Genomic DNA, 18641 nt, shown 5'->3' on the forward strand with positions numbered 1-18641 from the left:
ACGTCTTATCCCATACGGCTTGCATTGAATAAAGGGTGTTCCCATGCGTCTTGTCGGATGGTAGTAGTAGCCTGCTAATGAAACAAGCAGGTAGATCCTCTGCTATCTCACGCCACCCCGATGAAAACCGAACAAGGATAATAATAAATCAAATTTTCATCGTTTTATATGTCTCATCATTTGTTCGTTCGCTGCGATTGTGCGGGGGAACACGCCCCGGGTCAACGGAACACCCCTTTAGCGGCATTGAAGAGAACCGCGAGAGGAAGAGGATGGAAGAGCCGTCATGACCTATGTTTAGGGTGGTTTCGAAAAGTGGGGTGTGGGGGGTTCGGACAGCGCTAGTCAGACGACTTTTGTAAACCTCGTGTGTGTGTGACATGAACATATATATAAACAAGCGATCAGGTTTGCCCCGACCATTCCCGTTTGTGAAAAAAGACAGATTCCTTCGTTCTCTTTATTTGTTTGGTTTGATCTTCCCCATCTTTCCGTGTGTCTGACCCATTTAGACGCTCTCACAGCGAGTCCGACATAACATAGCATAACATTACACACATCACACGCACGACCTTCACCACTCCCACCACCATGTCCTCCACTCCTATGGAGAAGGGTCCCGTTACCCAGCCGGGTAACATCGCTACCTTCGGCGGTCTGCACGGAAAGAAGCTTCTGTACACCCTTGTAGCCATAGCAACAACAGGATTTTCTCTCTTCGGCTACGATCAAGGTGAGTCTGCTGTCCAAATAGTTCAAAAAACTCGAAGAAAGCTCGAAGAACGGTCGAGAAATGAAGGAAAACGGCAAAAAGGTCACGGAGCTCATACAAACCTTATTTCTGCCACACAGGTCTCATGTCCGGTATCATTGCATCCAGACAATTCAACACTGAATTCCCTGCTGTGAGTACACCCTATAGACTCGGTACAGCTCGTAGACGTGCATATGCTGATGAGGGTATCCTCTGCATAGACCCACCAACGTGACCCCAGCGATGTGCACGCCGGTACCGTCCAAGGTTCCGTTACATCATGTTACGAGGTCGGATGTTTCTTCGGTGCCCTTTTCGCCTATTTCGCGGGTGACAAATTCGGTCGACGAAAGATGATGACTGGCGGTGCATTCGTCATGATCATCGGTACTATCATCTCCATCACTGCTTTCGGTCCCGGTGACACTAGTGGTCGAGGAAACGTCGGCGGTTTCGTTCAATTCATCGTCGGTCGAGTTATTACCGGTCTCGGAAACGGTGCCAACACTGCCACTATCCCCTCTTGGGTCGCTGAGACTTCAAAGGCCCACAACCGTGGTTTCCTTATCTGTCTCGAGGCCTCTACCGTTGCCGTCGGTACCGTCATCGCCTACTGGATCGACTTTGGTCTCAGTTTCGTCGACGTGAGTGGCTCAGTGGCTCGATCTGACTTGCTCAGTGACTGATCTTTGGTCTATCTTTAGAGCTCCGTTTCTTGGCGATTCCCCATTGCTCTTCAGATCCTTTTCGCTCTTGTCTTGATCGGTGGTGTCGCCATCCTTCCCGAGTCGTAAGTGCTCTCAGTACTCCACCAGGATTATGCAGGAAGCTGACAATACTCTCACAGTCCCCGATGGCTCATGCGAAAGGGTCGATACAACGACTCTCTCAAGGTCATTGCTGCTCTTGACTCTCGATCTGTCGAGGATCCCATTGCCATTGCCGAGACCAACAAGAGTGAGTAGATGTCATCTCTCAAGGTAGTGTAGTGCATTAGCTGATACGTTTATCACTACGCAGTCTCCGAAGCTATTGCCGCTCAAAGCCACACCAAGGCTCGAAACAGGGACTTGCTTAAGGGTGGTAAACAACAACATTTCCGACGAGCCGCTGTCGGTGCTTCTACCCAGCTCTTCCAACAGATCGGTGGTTGTAACGCTGTCATCTACTACTCTACCGTCTTGTTCGAGAACCAGATCGGTCTCGACACTCAACTCTCGCTCATCCTCGGTGGTGTCCTTTCCGTCATTTACGCCTTGTTCGCCTTGACTTCGTTCTTCCTCGTTGAGCGAGTCGGTCGACGAAAGCTATTCTTGATCGGTACCGTCGGTCAAGCCGTTGCCATGTTCATCACTTTCGGTTGTCTTCTCCCCGGTACCAAGGGTCCTGCCAAGGGTGCCGCTTTCGGTCTTTACCTCTTCATCGCCTTCTTCGGTGCCACTTGGTTGCCCTTGCCTTGGTTGTACCCCGCCGAGCTCAACTCGATGGCCGTCCGAACTCAAGCCAACGCTGTCTCGACCATGGTCAACTGGTTGTTCAACTTTACCGTCGTTCAAGTTCTCCCCACTATGACAGCCTCTATCGGCGCTTACACTTTCTTGTTCTTCGCTTGTATCAACTGCGCTTTCCTCCCCTTCATTTACCTTTTCTACCCTGAAACCACTGGTATGTCTGCTCTCGCTTTTTTCGTTGAACAAACCGCTAACTTCCGTCAATGATTTCCCGGATTTAGGACGAACACTTGAGGAATTAGATGTCATATTCGCGCACGCTCACTTGACAGAGCGACGACCCACTCTTGTCGCTGCCGAGCTGCCCAAGTTGACGGACCACCAGATTTCCGAGATGACTGAGCGATACGACATCCACGGTGGTGCCGCTCAAACCGAGGACCCCGAGTCTGTTGGCGCTGCCACTGGATCTGGTAAACCCGACACTACCCTCCCTCCTCTTAACCCCACCGACCACGCTTACTCGAACACTGAGCGAGAGGGGGGTGTGACCACCCCTTCAAGTGGTGAAGCGACTGTCTCGCCTACTCCCAACCACCACCAGCAGTCTCAGACGACCGGTGGTATCCCCGAGTCATTCCAGAAGGACTGGAACAACAAACAGAACTAAACTAGTGTTCAAAGAAAGGGAGTTATAGAGTGAAAGACGGAAGAGAATGAAAGAGAAGATTGAGATGTGGCAGATTAATGTGTAGAGGGTGAACTGCCGGTGGATCTTTAACGATCAAATTTCATAATCATGTAGCTCTATTTTAGTAGACCAACAATCAATATCATAGAGTGCATTATCACATAGAGATGCGATATAGATATACATAGACCATCGAGTCGGTCACAGTTGCAAGTTCGAGATACTCGACTTACGACCGAATCTATGAGGGGAGTTAAATCCCCGAGATTAAAGTTCGCCACGTTCGTTTTCGCCACCATACGAGTACAGCATAGACGCTTTGTAGGTGTTATGTGTACATCACAAACTCGACCACATGCATGACTACACTGGCTTGTTTGAGCATACGTGGTCCGCCAATGTAGTCATGAAGCTTGGTTGAAATAGAAGGGAGGCACAATGTTGGTAAGATAGCGGGCGAATACCTCTACAAATTGGCTAGCTTAACTACTTAACAATTCGTCTTTCACGATGCGCATCATAATCGGAGACTTGGGTATGTATGCATGGTTTCCGTGCTCATGGCGAGATGTGCACATATTTAGTATAAAGTACAGTACGCGAAAAAGTACACACATGAGACCGTGGGCAGAAGGAAATGCTTATTCTACAATGCAACATGACAGAGACCTGACTTCTACGAGCTGCTTCCTAGGACGCCTTTGCTCTTTCACGACAATCCCACATCCTCCGGACTCGCAAACTCATCCTCCGAATCCTCTTCTACCTCATCCGCAGTCCTCTTCCCAAAGCCGATCAACCCCTGTGCGATCTTGTTCAGCTGCGTGCGTTCGTGACTCTCTTGATGCCTTCGATCAAATGCCAAGCCGGAGTTCTGGCTAAGACTTTGAGATCCGGAAGCAGATCGACGAAAGGATTGTCCTAGTGTGGGTCGGATTGCCGGTGGCCTCGACCCAACAGGAGGCGTGATCTTGGCAAGACGATTACTTACACTTGCTGCAAGTGGAGAAGGAGTGTGAATCGCGCTTGGACGAAGGTCCGAGCTGCTGCGTGTACCTTGTGCGCTGTTGTTAGACAACACACGATATGAGGCGATCTCAATTGAACTGCTTTTGTCGTTGAAACCTGACGATTCGCTCGAGACCAGAATTGGTTGTTGTTGACTATGACCGGCTCGAGTTTGGGTTTGTGACTGGGATTGACTAGCATTGGAGAGGGCGGTGGACATGGCTCTGGTGTGAGGCCGGTCGTTGGGGTCAGGCGTGAGTTTTGTCTTCTTCCTCGGCGGATTCTTCTGTCTGGGTTTTTTGGTTGAGATGTTCGCCTCTAATAATGAGGGCGTGGAGGTTGAATGGTTGTCTCCTGGTAATGGACCAGGAATATACTTTGGAGGTCCGAAGACATCCACCTTGTTGCCAGGTGATGTCGCCGATGTGGGTACTTTTGCTTGCTTCTTGGTCCGGGTCTTCACTGTCGGTTCACCCGTAAGATGAGGTGTTGGCAGTTGCACTTCATTCTTGCGGTCCGTTGACGCCAAGGTGGGAGTGGTCAATAGATTGTTACATTCGTTAGGCAGGGGACGATTAGTAGATTCTTGAGACGATGTTTCACGTGCTTTGTTATCATGTGTCACTGGCTTCGAGACCGCTTTGAGTTGAGCCCAAATGTCGCGAAGCATGGTCTTCATCTCCGCGAGACTAGCTGATATCGATTTGAGTGACTCGGGGTCCGCTTGAGAAGCTGTTGTAGCTGAATCTTGACCTCTGTTTGTCTGTCCCATGAGTGACTCCTTGAGGGGAGCAGCCACCGTATCAGACGATGTAGATCGAATGGGCTGCGATGCACCTCGGTCGAATTTCTCATGAAGCTCGTCCAAGCTTTGCTTAAGGAAAGTGAGCGGGTTTTGAGTCGGTGTCTCTCGCTCCGCCTCATCAGAGTCTGACGCAACCTTCTGAGCGACTTTGTGCAGGCTACCCCATGCTTGATTCCAAACCTCGATATGGCACAAGCAGTGTGGGACACTCTTGATAGTATTAAGCGCTGAGCCGACCTCTTCGAGCGATTCGAGCTTCGACAGAAGATGGTTCTGAAGAGTCACCAGGAGCTGGATGTCTATCCATCAGCAAAAGGCCAACCGGAAAGGTCGAACAACTCACCTCTTGTGCTTGACAGCTTTCCTTCAAGTCGGCCTGTTCTTTCGGCTGCTCTTTCTTGTCGAGTATCTCTTTTAGCTTCGAGCAGCAGATATTCGCCACCGTAGTTTGAAGGGCTTCCAGTGTCTTCTCGATCTGATCCGAAAAGGGTTGAAACACATCGTTCAATGCAGTAGTTACTGCGTCCCCTAATCAGCATCGCCATCAAGGCGTCCTTGAGGCCAATGGGAACATACACTGAGGAGCGACTTCTTCAATAATCTCATCTTTCGTCGCTAGAGTCTTTTGGCCCAGCTGTAGCTCGTGCACCTGATCTCGAAGACCACGGTTCTCACTCTTCAAAGTCGTTACTTCGTTCTGAAGCATTATGATCGAGCTCGTCAATCGTGTTTCGAACTCTGCGTGTGTCATAACACAATGAGCGACTTTGTCCGATCATCAGATACTTCTGGTGCACTGCTTACCCGCGATAGCAAACAATATCTTCTCCGAAGCTGTACCAGGTGGTTTCTGACTCCTCCCAGCCTTGTATACCTCCTCAGCAGACCTTGGCTGACTTCCAGAGGACGACTCCGGTGTAGGTGCAGGTGGAGGTCGATAGTGGTCCACTCTGATCATCGACCCTGGAGGGATTCGCTGTACTGGTGTGTGAGGCGGCGCATGGTATCGGTACCGTGAAGCAGAATGTGGAGACTCTGAAGAGAGGGTAGAGAATGTACTTTCGAGGTGTGGAGCATAGGCTTGGCTTGGCGAAGGACTATGCTGGTATGAAGGAGGATGAAAGGGGGTGATAGACGAGGATAGACCTCGTTCCGTTGGATATGAGGAGGGTTGATTTTGACGGGAGGAAGGGGGAACATAAGGTACGAAATTGTGTTGCTGTTGAACGGCGGAGGACGGCCGAGCAAGCGGAGTGATGTTGCGTTGGTGCTGCATAGCGATGTAGAGCGCAAGACACCCCCTTCCCTATGCTTGGTAAGTGTACGATTGGAGACGTCAGTATTGCTGTTGCGATTTGAAGTAGAAGGGAAGGAAGGAAGGAAGAACAAGTCAAGATTTGGCATCAAGTCATAAAGTCAGTCGCGGAAGGTCCGTGCTCTGTATTACATCAGCATCATCGGATATCAGGTTGACTCGTGGTCTTGGCTTTGTCCTGTGGCAAGCGGTCTGTGCGCTAGGTGTATCTGGAAGTGGCAGTCTCCGATAGCTTCGAGGTCACTATTCAGCATCGTGATGTCAACAGAAGTTCGTAAGGTCCGTGATTGTCAGTGACAGATGGTTATTCTCAATAAATATATTGAGGTTACCAGTGGTTCGTCTGAGTGAGGCGGGTCATCGCTGGTGCGGCTTACGGATTTGCCGCTATGCAGTAAAGAGCGTCCGTTATACCGATGGCGGAACCCTCTATTCATCATCGATCAAAGAGGACTGTCATACCTCTTCGAAGGAGGGACCGCATGCTTAGATCGGTAACGGAGGTCCAAAGTAGTCACAAGGCACCTCCACCTGAGCCTCTGGATGCACACGAGCTAGTGGTACAGTAGTCATCATCCGGCTCGCTCTCGTCTCCGTTCATCTCGGCATCTGAACCTGTACACTATCACTCCAGGAGTCGACGGGTTATTTGCACGGGGCGCAAACGAGGTGGAGGTCTAAAAGTAGAGTTATGGAAGTAGTGACTTCATTCCTTTTTTTTGACGTCATAACCAAAATTCCAGTAAAACTCCCCGATCACAGGGGAGGTTATAACCGTCAACCACCACTAGTAATAGTGGCTTCTTCTTCCCTCCTTCTATCGTTATTTCATCACAACAAATCACTAAAAGTCACAATGCAAACAGTCGTCAACGCCGTTCAAGATTCTATGGGTCCCGTACCCACGGATACCCAGCCGACATACAAACATCGAGCCGATGGATCCACCATGAAAGCTCTCGCTTGGTTTGGAAACATGGACGTCAGAATGGTCGACGCTCCCATTCCTGACATCTCAGAGGACAAGGATGTTATCATCAAGACTACCGGTACAACTATCTGCGGTTCCGACTTGCACTTGTACCACTCTGAGATGATGGCCTTGCAAAAGGGTGATATCCTCGGTCACGAGTTCATGTAAGTTGGACAAAGTGCCACTTTCATCCGACCTCCCCTCTTTCTTCCGTTCTTTCGACTCATGTATGCTGATTTCTTCCCTCATGCAGGGGTGTTATCGACCGTGTTGGCCCTGGAGTCACTACTCTCAAGCCTGGAGACCGAGGTGAGCCGAATTCGAAACACCCGTGTCGCGAATGTGGCACTTTTCCAAAAATCCCTTCCACCCGTCCTCATCGCTTCGGACCTTCTCCTCATCGTCTTTCTTTACGTCTTCATCGTTCCCAAGCTAATCAACGCGATCTCAATAGTCGTTGTCAGTTTCCAGATTGCTTGTGGGTCGTGCAAGTTCTGCCAGAAGAAGTGGTCGTCGATGTGCGACAAGACCAACAACTCTTCTCTGATGGCCAGCATGTACGGTCAGCGAGATGCGGGGTTCCTCGGATACGGTCACATGAGTGAGTCGCGCGAAGATTCCGCCACACTTTAGCCCCTAGAGCTGCATCGTACTGACATCGCGGCTATCCACAGCTGGTGGATTCCCTGGTGGTCAAGCCGAGTACGTCCGAGTTCCCTTCGGAGAGGTCAACTGTCTCAAGGTCCCCGAGAGCGTCTCCGACGAGCAAGCACTTTGTAATTCACAATTTATCGTTACCACTAAAGTAGCAACGCTAACTCTCCTATGCAGACTTGTCCGATGTCCTCCCTACTTCTTACCATGCTATCGCCGACACTCGAGTTGAGGAAGGTGATGTGGTCGGTATCTGGGGGTGAGTGATGACAGAAGTGCACAAACCATTTTCTCTCCGCTAACTTGTGAACTCGCTTTGTACTGTAGTCTTGGACCCATCGGAGTGAGTCATGGCTCCACACTTTCACTTTGATGTGGACTATTGTACTGATTATTCGTTCTAGATCTGTTGTGTCAAATGGGCTCTCCTTAAGGGCGCCAAGAAGGTCTACGCCATCGACACCAACCCCACTCGTCTTGCTCTTGCCAAGTCTATGGGTGCTATCACCGTCGATTTCAACGTTGACAAAGTCACCAAGAGGATCCTCGACGAAGTACCCGATGGTCTTGATGGTGAGTCAGCATGCACATTCACTAACAATATGCTGATGGTTTTGTTTGCTAGTCTGTATCGACGCTACCTCTTTCCACGAGCCCAAGACCATGCTTCACAAGGTCGAGAAGGCGCTCATGCTCGAGACCGATGTCTCTGAGACTCCCAACGAGATGATCTTCCTCGCCAAGAAGTTTGGTCGAATCGGTCTTATCGGTGTCTACGCCGGCTACACCAACCATTTCGCCATCGGTGCCCTTATGGAGAAGGGTGTCCGATTCATCGGTAACGGTCAAGCTCCCGTCCATCTCTACTGGGAGGAGATTCTGAACGATTACATCATGACTGGCAAGTTTGACGTCAGTTTCATGGTCTCTCACCGAGTCGGTATCGAGGACTTCCCCAAGTTGTACGAGAAGTTCGACAAGCGATATGCCGGTGTGGAGAAGGTCTTCGTTGAGACCAAGTTCAGGTAAGTGCATAGTCCCGGGCTTTCATACCCGTACCACACCGTACCTAGCATTTACTGACTACAATACCTACACAGCAACCCACCCAGCAAGGGCTTCCCTCAGTTGACCAAGGTCGACGACTGGGCCAACAAGGTCATCTAGTTAACTCGGAGAGTGGAGATGGCACAGGTCAGAATGGATGTAAAGGAAGAAGTCAATTTGAAAATGTAGCTTTAGTAGTACAATCATCAATGTAACAATGACATAGTGAACGCAACAACGAGCCGTGTAAGACGTTGCAGCTACTTCTGAAGAGAGGTAGCTCAATAACTTACACTTCAAACATGCCTCTGTACTTGCTTACAGGAGATTATATGCGGAGGACACAAACGGAGACCATTTGAAGTCCGCCGCCAATGCCATTCAGATCACGTGGTTCAAGATATTTCTGCGTTGACATGATGCAAATGAGGACTTTGAGGATAGATAGCATCGCTACATATGCTTTGATCAAGTTCATATAATACATATACCGCACCTTAGACAACGATAAAACATGAGATTAGACGCTACGGATCTGCGATATGTCACGGCGGACGAGTTCCGAGTTCTCACAGCTGTACGTGTGAACAATTTCATCGTGTTGTCCTACAACTTTCCTTCGCCCTTGATGCTCCTTTGCTTTGTTCCACATTCGTTCAACTGAGGATAGGAATGTAACTCACTTTGCCCCTTATATAGGTCGAGATCGGATCGAAGAACCACGAAGTCGTACCCTCACCACTGATCGCTGAGCTCTCCGGGATCAGAGGAGGAAATGTCAGAAAGGCCTTAGGAGATTTATCAAAGCGAGACCTCGTCGCTCGCGTTCAGAATGTTCACTGTACGTCGCAAGGAGCGATTACATCCAGTACCGAAATAAAGATGTACAAGCTGACATAGTTGTGCACCTTTGAACAGATGACGGATACCGACTCACATACGGTGGACTGGACTACCTATCTCTCCGTACATTCTCCCGAAGAAAGCCCGCTAGTGTCCATTCTGTCGGCAACAAGATCGGTGTTGGAAAGGAGAGCGATATTTATATCGTTGCAGATGAGACTGGCGAGAAGAGATGTTTGAAGCTCCACAGGTCAGTTATCGTCCAGCTGCTTGGTCGTTCCTTGCACTAGTAGGATTAATAGCTGACCTTTTCATTGCTTTGCGTGACCAGACTTGGACGAATCAGTTTCAGAGCGATCAAGAGTAAACGAGACTATCTGGGCAAGAGGAGGAGCGCTTCGTGGATGTACATGAGTAGATTATCGGCTCAAAAAGAGTTCGCTTTCATGAAGGTAAGCTCGAACACCAGTACTGCTGTTTGTCAGGCTGTGAGCTGATCTTGTCCCGTAGGCATTGTATCAACATGGTTTCCCTGTCCCAGTGCCTATCGACCAAGCAAGACATTGTGTGGTCATGTCTCTCATTGACGGATACCCCTTGTGCGTTCCTTTCTTCATCATGAACTCTCACGGCTAAGCTGATCTTTATTTTCGTTCAGACGTTCTGTGGACGTTGTGGATGACCCCGCAGACCTCTACTCCAAGCTCATGGAGCTCATCGTACGACTCGCTCATTCCGGTCTCATTCACGGTGATTTCAACGAGTTCAACATCATGCTTCTCCGCAAGACTGGAGAACCCATCGTCATTGATTTCCCTCAAATGGTCAGCACTAGACACGAGAATGCGGAATAGTGAGTGGCTTTTGTTCTTCCGTGACTCAGAAAGATTACTGGGGAGCTGACGTGTGCGCGCAACAGCTTCTTCAACCGAGATGTGAACTGTATCAGACGGTTCTTCAAGCGAAGGTTCAGATATGAAGGTGCTACATGGCCCACCTGGAAAGATGTCTTAGAAGGCGAGGATGAGGTCGAGCAGAACGGAAGCGCGGATGCTGCCGAAACAGAAGAAGGCGAGGAAGGACAAGCGGATACCACCGAGGAACAGGCTGAGAGCTCAAAGACAGCCGAGAAGAGGGTCAGAATAGATCTCGAGGTGGAGGCGAGTGGATTCGGAAGGATTATGCAGCGAGAGCTAGAAGATGTGAGTTCAGTCAGTGTCATGGACTGTTCGTGACACAGCTGACCTCTACATACACAGTACATGATCGAGGTACAGGATATGCCTGCGAGTGATGGGGAAGAGGAGGAGCAAGAGAGTGATGAAGACGAGGATGATGACGAGGAGGAAGAGGAGGAAAAAGCAGAAGCTGAGTCCTCAAAGACTTCAGCACCCGAAGAACCTTTCAGCGAGGAAGCATTCCAAAAGCAAATGGCAGCTCGGATGGAAGCCCTCCGTCTCAGTCGAGCATTAGGAAACGATGATCCAGAAGACCTTGACCCCGAACTCCAAGCTCAGCTTTCCGACCATTCTCTCACCGACCCTTCATCCGATTCAGACTCCGACGCGGACTCTGACGACTCTGTGGGTCCTGCCCCTACAGACTTCACGTCATACATGCCTTCGCAGAGAAATACTAGACGTTTCCACCCACGATTGACGGTGAAGAAGCTGGGAGAGAAGGACGGTGTGAAAGATACGGTGGCCAAGGAGCGGGAGGTGATGGAACGAAGAGCGAAGCCTAGAGATGTGGGAGCGAAGCTAGGTAAGGCAAAGGGACACAAATGGAAGAGCAGTGAGAAGTTTATGGTAGGCAAGGATAGCGGGTGGTAGGTGTACACTATATATGCATGCATTGTGCTTCAGCGATTGCGGATACCATGCAGTCGGATGTGTTTGGACGTCTCTACAGATTCGATATCAGATTCGATATAGAGTGGAGTTCAGGGACTAGCGCTGTCGCCGGTCAGGGATTTGCCATCTAGAAAAAGATCTTTGGTCGTGTGACAAGTGATGATCTACATTCCGAAAAGTCATATCCATGCTGCCTGCCCTGTGATTCCCGTCCACTACAGGCCTCTTCAACTCCTTGGCCGTCGCTCCAGGTCATTGTTTGATGGTGTAAGCATGTAAGCAATGAACATTTCGAATACCAGAGTTGATCGGAGGTGTTCGGCCGGGATCAAATCGAACCTTATCGAATTCGCCACCGACTACAAATCTGACGCGTGATATTTGTATTTTCACCTGGTGTCATTTGTATTCACCAACATTCTTCGGGTCGATGAGCGGTGAGAGACGGGCAAACTTAACTCAATAACAAAGGGAGCATACAAGGTAACGAGCAGACAAAGACATATATAGGGAGAGGCAAATGGGCGATGCAATCCACTTTCTTCTTTCCTTCCAAGCATTACTATTATTCTGTTGCCACCGCTCTTATTGTTCACAACTGTATCCCTTGCCATCACTTATCCACTGTATCGTTGACACACATATCATCTCACCACCATGGTCGTCCCAAGAATCTTGCCCTATATCAACTTTGCAGTCGCCTCTGCTGCCCTCAGCTTCCAAGTGACGGTACTTTACCCTTGGCATCACACTCTGACAGAAGATTTCAATGCGTGAGTAGCGAATGACCTCCGTCTTCCCCAGTAACCTCATCGATCTGAATCGACAAAAAGGAGCTGACCAAGACAAATTGGTGATCTTGCAGACTCAAAGCGGAACAAGCTAAACAGCTAGCTGAATATCACGAAGAGAAAGCCAACCTCATAAACGCCTTACATATCAAACTGGAAGAAGTCGCAAAGACGATGAGACCTAGCGAGGGAGGATCTACACCTTCGACGACGACAGGACAACCGAGCATTAGTTCAACAGCGGGTTCGTTGAAGTGGTAGTTCCACATTTGGTTTGCAATTACCTGGACCGCTCAGCGGAGCTAGGAACAACACGGCTGTGATGTACGTATCTATCTTTCCGACTCCTCATCCCCTACATTCCCGTCTTCACCTTATACTCCGTAGTAAACCATCTTCGCGGTCCGTCTGAGGGAAAGCATAGCTGACAAACCTTTCTCCACAACAGACATATACCCTGCACATACATCATCCCCCTTGTCTGGTTTTCGATATCCCATTGACTTGTAGCGCATCCCCCGCACACGCCGAGCATGTCCGCCTAGACTGCAGAAACGGCGGACGGACGCATGTGTGGACGAGAGCGCCGTGTTGGACAGACGGAAGATGGAGGAGGACAGCAATCGGATCACGATATTGCCAAGTGATAGACAGTACCGGAGATGCGACATCATTACCATCAGTACTAATCGTTGTTGCGCGTGCAGAGAGATAAGATCCGAAGAATACTGACCAGGCAAGCAAACGTGCTGATTTGTTTCTCGCCCCGAGGAAACAACATAACCCGCTCGTTCGCTCTAAGCTACAAATTATCCAAAGCCTCGACACAAATCCTGCCAGGGAGTCAACGCTTCAAACTGCGTATGGTTCAGATACTTCGGATACTCTACTCGTGCGGCGCAAAACATTACGATCTTCAACCGAGAAGGACTTGCATCATCAATCTTTATTAACCAACCAGTCCACCCGTAGCTCAGCTCTCACCGACTTATCTACACCCATCCACTCCGACTCAACATCCTTTGTTTGGCAGCCTTTCTCCCGCACATATTTACATCAAACCACGTTTTGTACCCCGATTCATACTCCGCCCTATTTGTGATCACGTTTGCCACTGTCGCCTAGTAGTACACTTCTTCGCAGCCGGCGATCGTTGGGTCGTAATCGGGGTACTTCATTGCCCTGCTTGACAGCCCGCCGTCCTGTTGCTGAGACATGGTGTACGCTTGGCCGTCACCTTGCACGGTGTACGCTTGCGGATCATTTGGCATGGTGTACGCTTGCCGATCATTTGGCATGGTGTACGCATGCTGAAAACACGGCGGGTTGGACGCTTGCTGACCATATGACCAGTTGTACCCTTGCTGTGATTGTCCTGACGCAACCTAGGCCATATATGTCAGTGAGATCAGCTTGCGTTTCGCGGCAGAGTGATCAGCCAATGCAGTATTTGGCACTGTCGACTCAACAGCTGAGGTGCAAACTCACTGCATGCGGCAACGCATGAGACGCATCTCGTGGAACGGCTGTGCTCCCAGATCCAGAGCCAGCGCGTCCCGTTGTGGTGGATTGTTTGGCTTGATCAGACCACCATGATTCTGGAGCCAACCTCACATAGTCACGCCAAGACTGCTGACTCTTGACGTGTGGTCTTTGCCAAAGCTTATGAAGTTTGCCAATGTTGGGGGTTTGCCCCTTTTCTTTGCAAGCTTGTACGTAACGAGTCACATGCTCACTACTCTCAACCTGTCATAACATATGATATGAAAACCATTATTGTTAGTGAATCATCCATGTAGCATGACAAGAACATATATCCTGTGTCAGCATATACTCACACAGCTAGAACACAACTTGTTATCATCTCCATATTTCGTGCTGACAGGGTTGCCACATTTCCGACGATCACCAGAATTTCTGCAAGATTTATGGAAAGAGTTTTTTTGGTGTCCTGCATCACTTGGGCATTCACAATCCCCAGCTGATGTAAGGCGTCTTTGTCTGGTCATCACTGGAATATAGGTATGTGCTTGTGATTGCAAAGTGGAAATAAATTGTGCGGTGACTGGGTCATTAGCAAACATAAAGATTCAATGGGAACAGGGATTGTCATTTTTAACCTGACCAAGCAGACAAAATTATGCTGTCTGGGTACGATTTGTTCTAGCTAGAGCTGAAAGGGAACACAACAAGGACACATCACAGGAGATTTGATCAAAGGATGGTCAGGAAAACCACAGGTGTCATGTACATTTGGCAAATGCAGCTTAAAGGGGAAATTACAATCAGCTCCTGGATTACAAGCAGCATAGTCACCATTGTATAATCATTGAGGAAAGTTTTCAGAATCATATCGCAATGATCAACAAAGGCTTCAATCAATGAGGCCCTATCTCACAATGGAAACATGGTTGAGTGATATTCACCAAAGGCTGTCAACAATATGATGAGATGGACAAAGTTCTCAGCAAGAAGGACGGGAGTGGCGTGATTCCAAAGAGAAGAACCTCAGAATGGGTGTTGTGGCCTTGGATAGACTCAAGGCTGAGTGACTGTCAATCAGGAGATCACTGAGGAAAAGAATGCAAAGATGAGAATAGCCATTTACAAAGACACCCATATATGATATTCATTGGTCAGATTTGTACTGTCTGGTATGATCTGTTTCATGACTAAAAGAAAAGACACTAAGGATGCTTGGTAAGGATTCAGAGGAAAAGATGATTTGGATGTGCATCTTGGCTAGTGAAATGGGGTGTGTTGCCGTATCCTAACAAAGTGGTATGTTTCTTGTACATGTGTCAGGGGCGTCACACCGACCAGCCAATGACCAAGATTCGACCCAAAACAGTATTGTAGATGTGAAGTTCGCGTGTGTCATGGACTTAAGGGTATAACATATATACAGCTAAGTCGAGACTGATCGGGTGACTACTAAGATCGTGGCTACGGTGGCTAAGTTCATGTACTACGGTGAAGACTAAAATCGAGAATCACTGGGGGTTTGTTCTCTTGACTACGGTTGTTCCTTCATCTATATCCCTTTGCGATTCTCGCTTGTTCTCGGTTATGTTCATGTTCCCGGTTGCCAATTGCTGCAAGGCCATATTCTGGACTCACATGTATTGGTAAAGATCTAAGATTCGCGGTACGACGATGTGATAGTTCTAAGTTCGTATAAACGCGTCGAGGTTTTATGAATTACGACGAGTTTTGTGGCATGTTTGCGATTATCGGTATACGGTCGTGACAACATGCAGCACACATACTGTTTGTCAGAGGCGGGTCCGTTGACGAGCCTAAGCAGAGAATACGGGTTACGAATAGCACAAAATCCTGTACCGAATTGTACAAGTCGAGTACCGATTGTATGAGACTTGGGGTTGACTGACAGATCGTTGTACTGGTTCCACAGTAGCGGACTAGACAGAGGAATATACATTCGTCATGACTGTGTTTACCCAGCTTTCTGATATATCATATGCCAGCGCATCATCTGTTTACCTGTGAGCAAAGCAGTGTGTGGTGCAAGACAAAGAATGTCACATCTTGGTGAACAGTGTTGTGTTGAACTGTTGTCACAATCCTTGATACATCTGTCTCTCATACACAAAACACTACCACTCAGAAACTGGTATACATAGTCACAGCCCTGTGGTACTCTTCCCCCTACCCTTTTAAGCTGATATCAGATGTCATGTACTAATAACAACATTTAAGATGTACAGGAGTCTTGCATAGATGAGAAAACCTTCTGTGAGATGATAGTATGGTTTGTCAGCAAAGTATAGCAATATATCTGTATTGCCCAAGTGGGAGCTCTGTACAGTTTGGCATGCCAAAAGCCATCGAAATGTGCCTTGAAATAGAACTCACTCCTGTCCAGCACTATCACTTGCTTCAATTTGTGAATTGATATGAACAACCACGATCTGTGAGAGTGGTCTCTAGCGTCCTCTGACCCTCATTCTGCAGTATTGCCATGGAAGAGGTGATCTCATAAGGAGGCTGTGGTGCCAATACTGTAACACAGCTTTTTTTTGCACCGGTTGACTGGATGCATGGGTCACATCTGCAGTCTTTGTAAGTCTTAATGCGATGACATGCCCCTGGACATTTCTTCTCTGCTCCAGAGATCGCATCAACAAACAAATTCCGTTTGTTTTTGTCGCTTCGTCCACATTCAAGGTTATCGTCCTTACACTTGTCACATGTGAAATCCCAGAGTCCAAAGTCGGATGGCCGGGTGACCGTTCTGCCATTGCCGCCAAGTTTGGCATTGCTTTTCTTGGTTGTATTGGCAGTGTTGGTACGGGAGCTCTTTGCGACATCACTATCTTTAGCAGATCCCTGACCGCGACTGGTGGATCTGTCTGCACATGGTGTCAGCCAGGAGTCGTTACTGAATTAAAAGACAGTACAAACTGGAACCATTCGGTAGCGCAGTACGCCCCATACTTCGTTGATGAGTCATGTCAGGTCTGGATGCTGAGGTCAGTGGGAGAGGGTTCGTAATTTGATGAAGCTTGTTGTTGTTGACGGATCCTATAGTGAAGTGAAGAAATGGATGTAAGAAGTAGTCTGCGAGTCAGTGGTTGCAACGAGAGCGATGTAAGCTTCTACTTGCGTATGAGAAGCCCGCTGTGAAGAAGACCTCGGGAAATAAAGGAACGTTTGGCAAGGGATCCACTGTTAGTGACGATTGGAGCCTGACTTGACGATGGACTGATCGGTCACTTTCATCTTGGAGACTGTGGTCTTGCTCCGCTTCAGAATGCTATTGCTGGTGAAAGCGGTCCATACAATCGTGCCAGCTGCTCTGCAACGCATACACGGATGGTTGACATATCGGATCGTGAATGGAAGTGTGGTAGGGGAAAAATGCCACAAAGTGCCGCTCACCACCGGTTGTCTCAACTTGCGCTTACCGGAGCAACATCACCATCGTCTTCTGCATCCTGTTCATCGTAACGTATCTCCTTCCCCTCGAACAGCTTTTGATTGTGCATCCGCCAACTGTCAAGATGGACGCCTCATTGTCCTCCTCCTCTCGACAGGAGCTGATTCGCAATGCTGTGCTTTTCCTCAACGACCCAAAAGTATGTTCCATCCCTCATTCACAGTTTCCGTCTCCTCGTCTTACCGACGTAACGATTGATTGGTCTCTCGCTTCACTAAGCTAACAATCCTCATCGCAATCAGGTTCAATCCTCTTCTCTCACATCCCGCATCCAATTCCTCGAATCGAAAGGTCTCAACGAACAAGAGATTCAAATAGCCTTACAACAAGCTTCAGATGGTACAAATCCACCTGAAAGACCGAGTATCCCCGCGCCGAGATATACCAACTCTAGTGGATATGGATATCAGTATGGGACGATGGTGCCGCCCGCACCACCAAGCAGAGATTGGAGAGATCTGTTTGTGAGTGACGCACCTGTAAAGGGAGGGATGTGAGCTGATGAGTCGTGGTCTGCTAGATTATGGCTGTCGTTTCGGGCGGAGTAGTTTACGGTCTTACAGCTTTGGCGAAGGTGAGTCATATCTTTGATCAGATCAATATGCCATGTATGTCAAGGTTTCGCTGACCAAGCTGTACTACTGCCTTCGCCTCGCAGAAATACCTCGTACCTCACTTACGTCCCCCTTCCACCACATCCTTCCAAGAAACTTCAACTTCTCTCACTGCGCAATACGACGAAGCGGCCCGTCTCCTCTCCGAGTTGACTGAACAAACAACAAAGCTCCAGACGACTATCGAGGAAGATAGGGAGCGGGTGAATGCGGTAGTTGGTGAGGTGGAAGATGCCGTGAGGGGTGTGAAGGATGGTGAAGAGAGATGGAGGGAGGAGATGAGGGATATAAGAGGAGAAGTGGAGAGCGTAAGGGAGTTGGTACCGAAGGTGTGTCATCTCTCAACTTTAACCCACGACCAGTCTCTGACATCAGAAGCTGACGAATCGTCCCATTCTAGATGATCGAGAAGCATGCACAAACGCAATCTGCCGCATTGACAGATCTACAGGCCGAGCTGAGATCACTCAAAACTCTCCTCTTGTCTCGTCAACAACAGACCTCGACCCAACAGAACGGATCCAGCTCGTCAACAAGCGGTGTCAGCTCCACTACCGCTGCTGCCAATGCCTTACTTGGACCTCGAGCAGGTACAGGGAAAGCTAGTATCCCTGCTTGGCAGTTGGCTCCGTCCACAGGCGGCAGTGCGAGTGGGAGCGGGGCATCGACACCTTTGAACGGGAGTGGGACCTTGGATAAGGAGAAGGCGAACGAGGAGGTCAAGGAGGATGGCGTGTAGGGTTGGGACTGGTAACGGACAAGGGTTTTTACCTCATCATGTAGAAGATCTTCCATAGTTGGTAGTGGTCGTGGTCATGGTCGTGAGGTCATGTCATATCGTACACTATAGTACATCTACCCCTTTGCAGCGTTTTCTTGCAA

The 18641-nt window shown here is 48.9% G+C and overlaps 6 protein-coding genes across 6 annotated transcripts; 5 read left to right on the plus strand and 1 right to left on the minus strand.

The window, feature by feature from the left end:
• Positions 1-591: 591 nt before the first annotated feature.
• On the plus strand, positions 592-2875 carry CI109_105337 (uncharacterized protein; the record flags this gene model as incomplete). Its single annotated transcript, XM_032008456.1, has 7 exons — positions 592-733; positions 853-905; positions 976-1398; positions 1459-1544; positions 1602-1711; positions 1775-2419; positions 2487-2875. The coding sequence occupies 7 exons, from the start codon at positions 592-594 to the stop codon at positions 2873-2875; spliced, it is 1848 nt and encodes a 615-aa protein (XP_031857252.1).
• A 730-nt stretch (positions 2876-3605) lies between these two features.
• CI109_105338 (uncharacterized protein) lies at positions 3606-5985 on the minus strand (the record flags this gene model as incomplete). Its single annotated transcript, XM_032008455.1, has 4 exons — positions 3606-5000; positions 5053-5228; positions 5286-5447; positions 5514-5985. 4 exons carry the CDS (start codon positions 5983-5985, stop codon positions 3606-3608), a joined length of 2205 nt encoding a protein of 734 aa, XP_031857251.1.
• An 895-nt stretch (positions 5986-6880) lies between these two features.
• On the plus strand, positions 6881-8818 carry CI109_105339 (uncharacterized protein; the record flags this gene model as incomplete). Its single annotated transcript, XM_032008454.1, has 9 exons — positions 6881-7161; positions 7251-7306; positions 7452-7598; positions 7672-7773; positions 7829-7910; positions 7979-7994; positions 8056-8224; positions 8277-8676; positions 8752-8818. 9 exons carry the CDS (start codon positions 6881-6883, stop codon positions 8816-8818), a joined length of 1320 nt encoding a protein of 439 aa, XP_031857250.1.
• Positions 8819-9212: 394 nt separating this feature from the next.
• On the plus strand, positions 9213-11373 carry CI109_105340 (uncharacterized protein; the record flags this gene model as incomplete). The annotated part of the gene is made up of 8 exons (XM_032008453.1): positions 9213-9275; positions 9398-9539; positions 9617-9791; positions 9873-9993; positions 10052-10140; positions 10200-10394; positions 10461-10743; positions 10801-11373. 8 exons carry the CDS (start codon positions 9213-9215, stop codon positions 11371-11373), a joined length of 1641 nt encoding a protein of 546 aa, XP_031857249.1.
• A 678-nt stretch (positions 11374-12051) lies between these two features.
• Positions 12052-12446, plus strand: CI109_105341 (uncharacterized protein; the record flags this gene model as incomplete). Its single annotated transcript, XM_032008452.1, has 2 exons — positions 12052-12167; positions 12260-12446. 2 exons carry the CDS (start codon positions 12052-12054, stop codon positions 12444-12446), a joined length of 303 nt encoding a protein of 100 aa, XP_031857248.1.
• Positions 12447-17209: 4763 nt separating this feature from the next.
• Positions 17210-18498, plus strand: CI109_105342 (uncharacterized protein; the record flags this gene model as incomplete). The annotated part of the gene is made up of 5 exons (XM_032008046.1): positions 17210-17284; positions 17388-17609; positions 17666-17719; positions 17804-18088; positions 18160-18498. 5 exons carry the CDS (start codon positions 17210-17212, stop codon positions 18496-18498), a joined length of 975 nt encoding a protein of 324 aa, XP_031857648.1.
• Positions 18499-18641: the final 143 nt, after the last annotated feature.

The sequence above is a fragment of the Kwoniella shandongensis genome, chromosome 9 (genome assembly GCF_008629635.2).
Source record: "Kwoniella shandongensis chromosome 9, complete sequence".
Taxonomy (NCBI): Eukaryota; Fungi; Basidiomycota; class Tremellomycetes; order Tremellales; family Cryptococcaceae; genus Kwoniella; species Kwoniella shandongensis.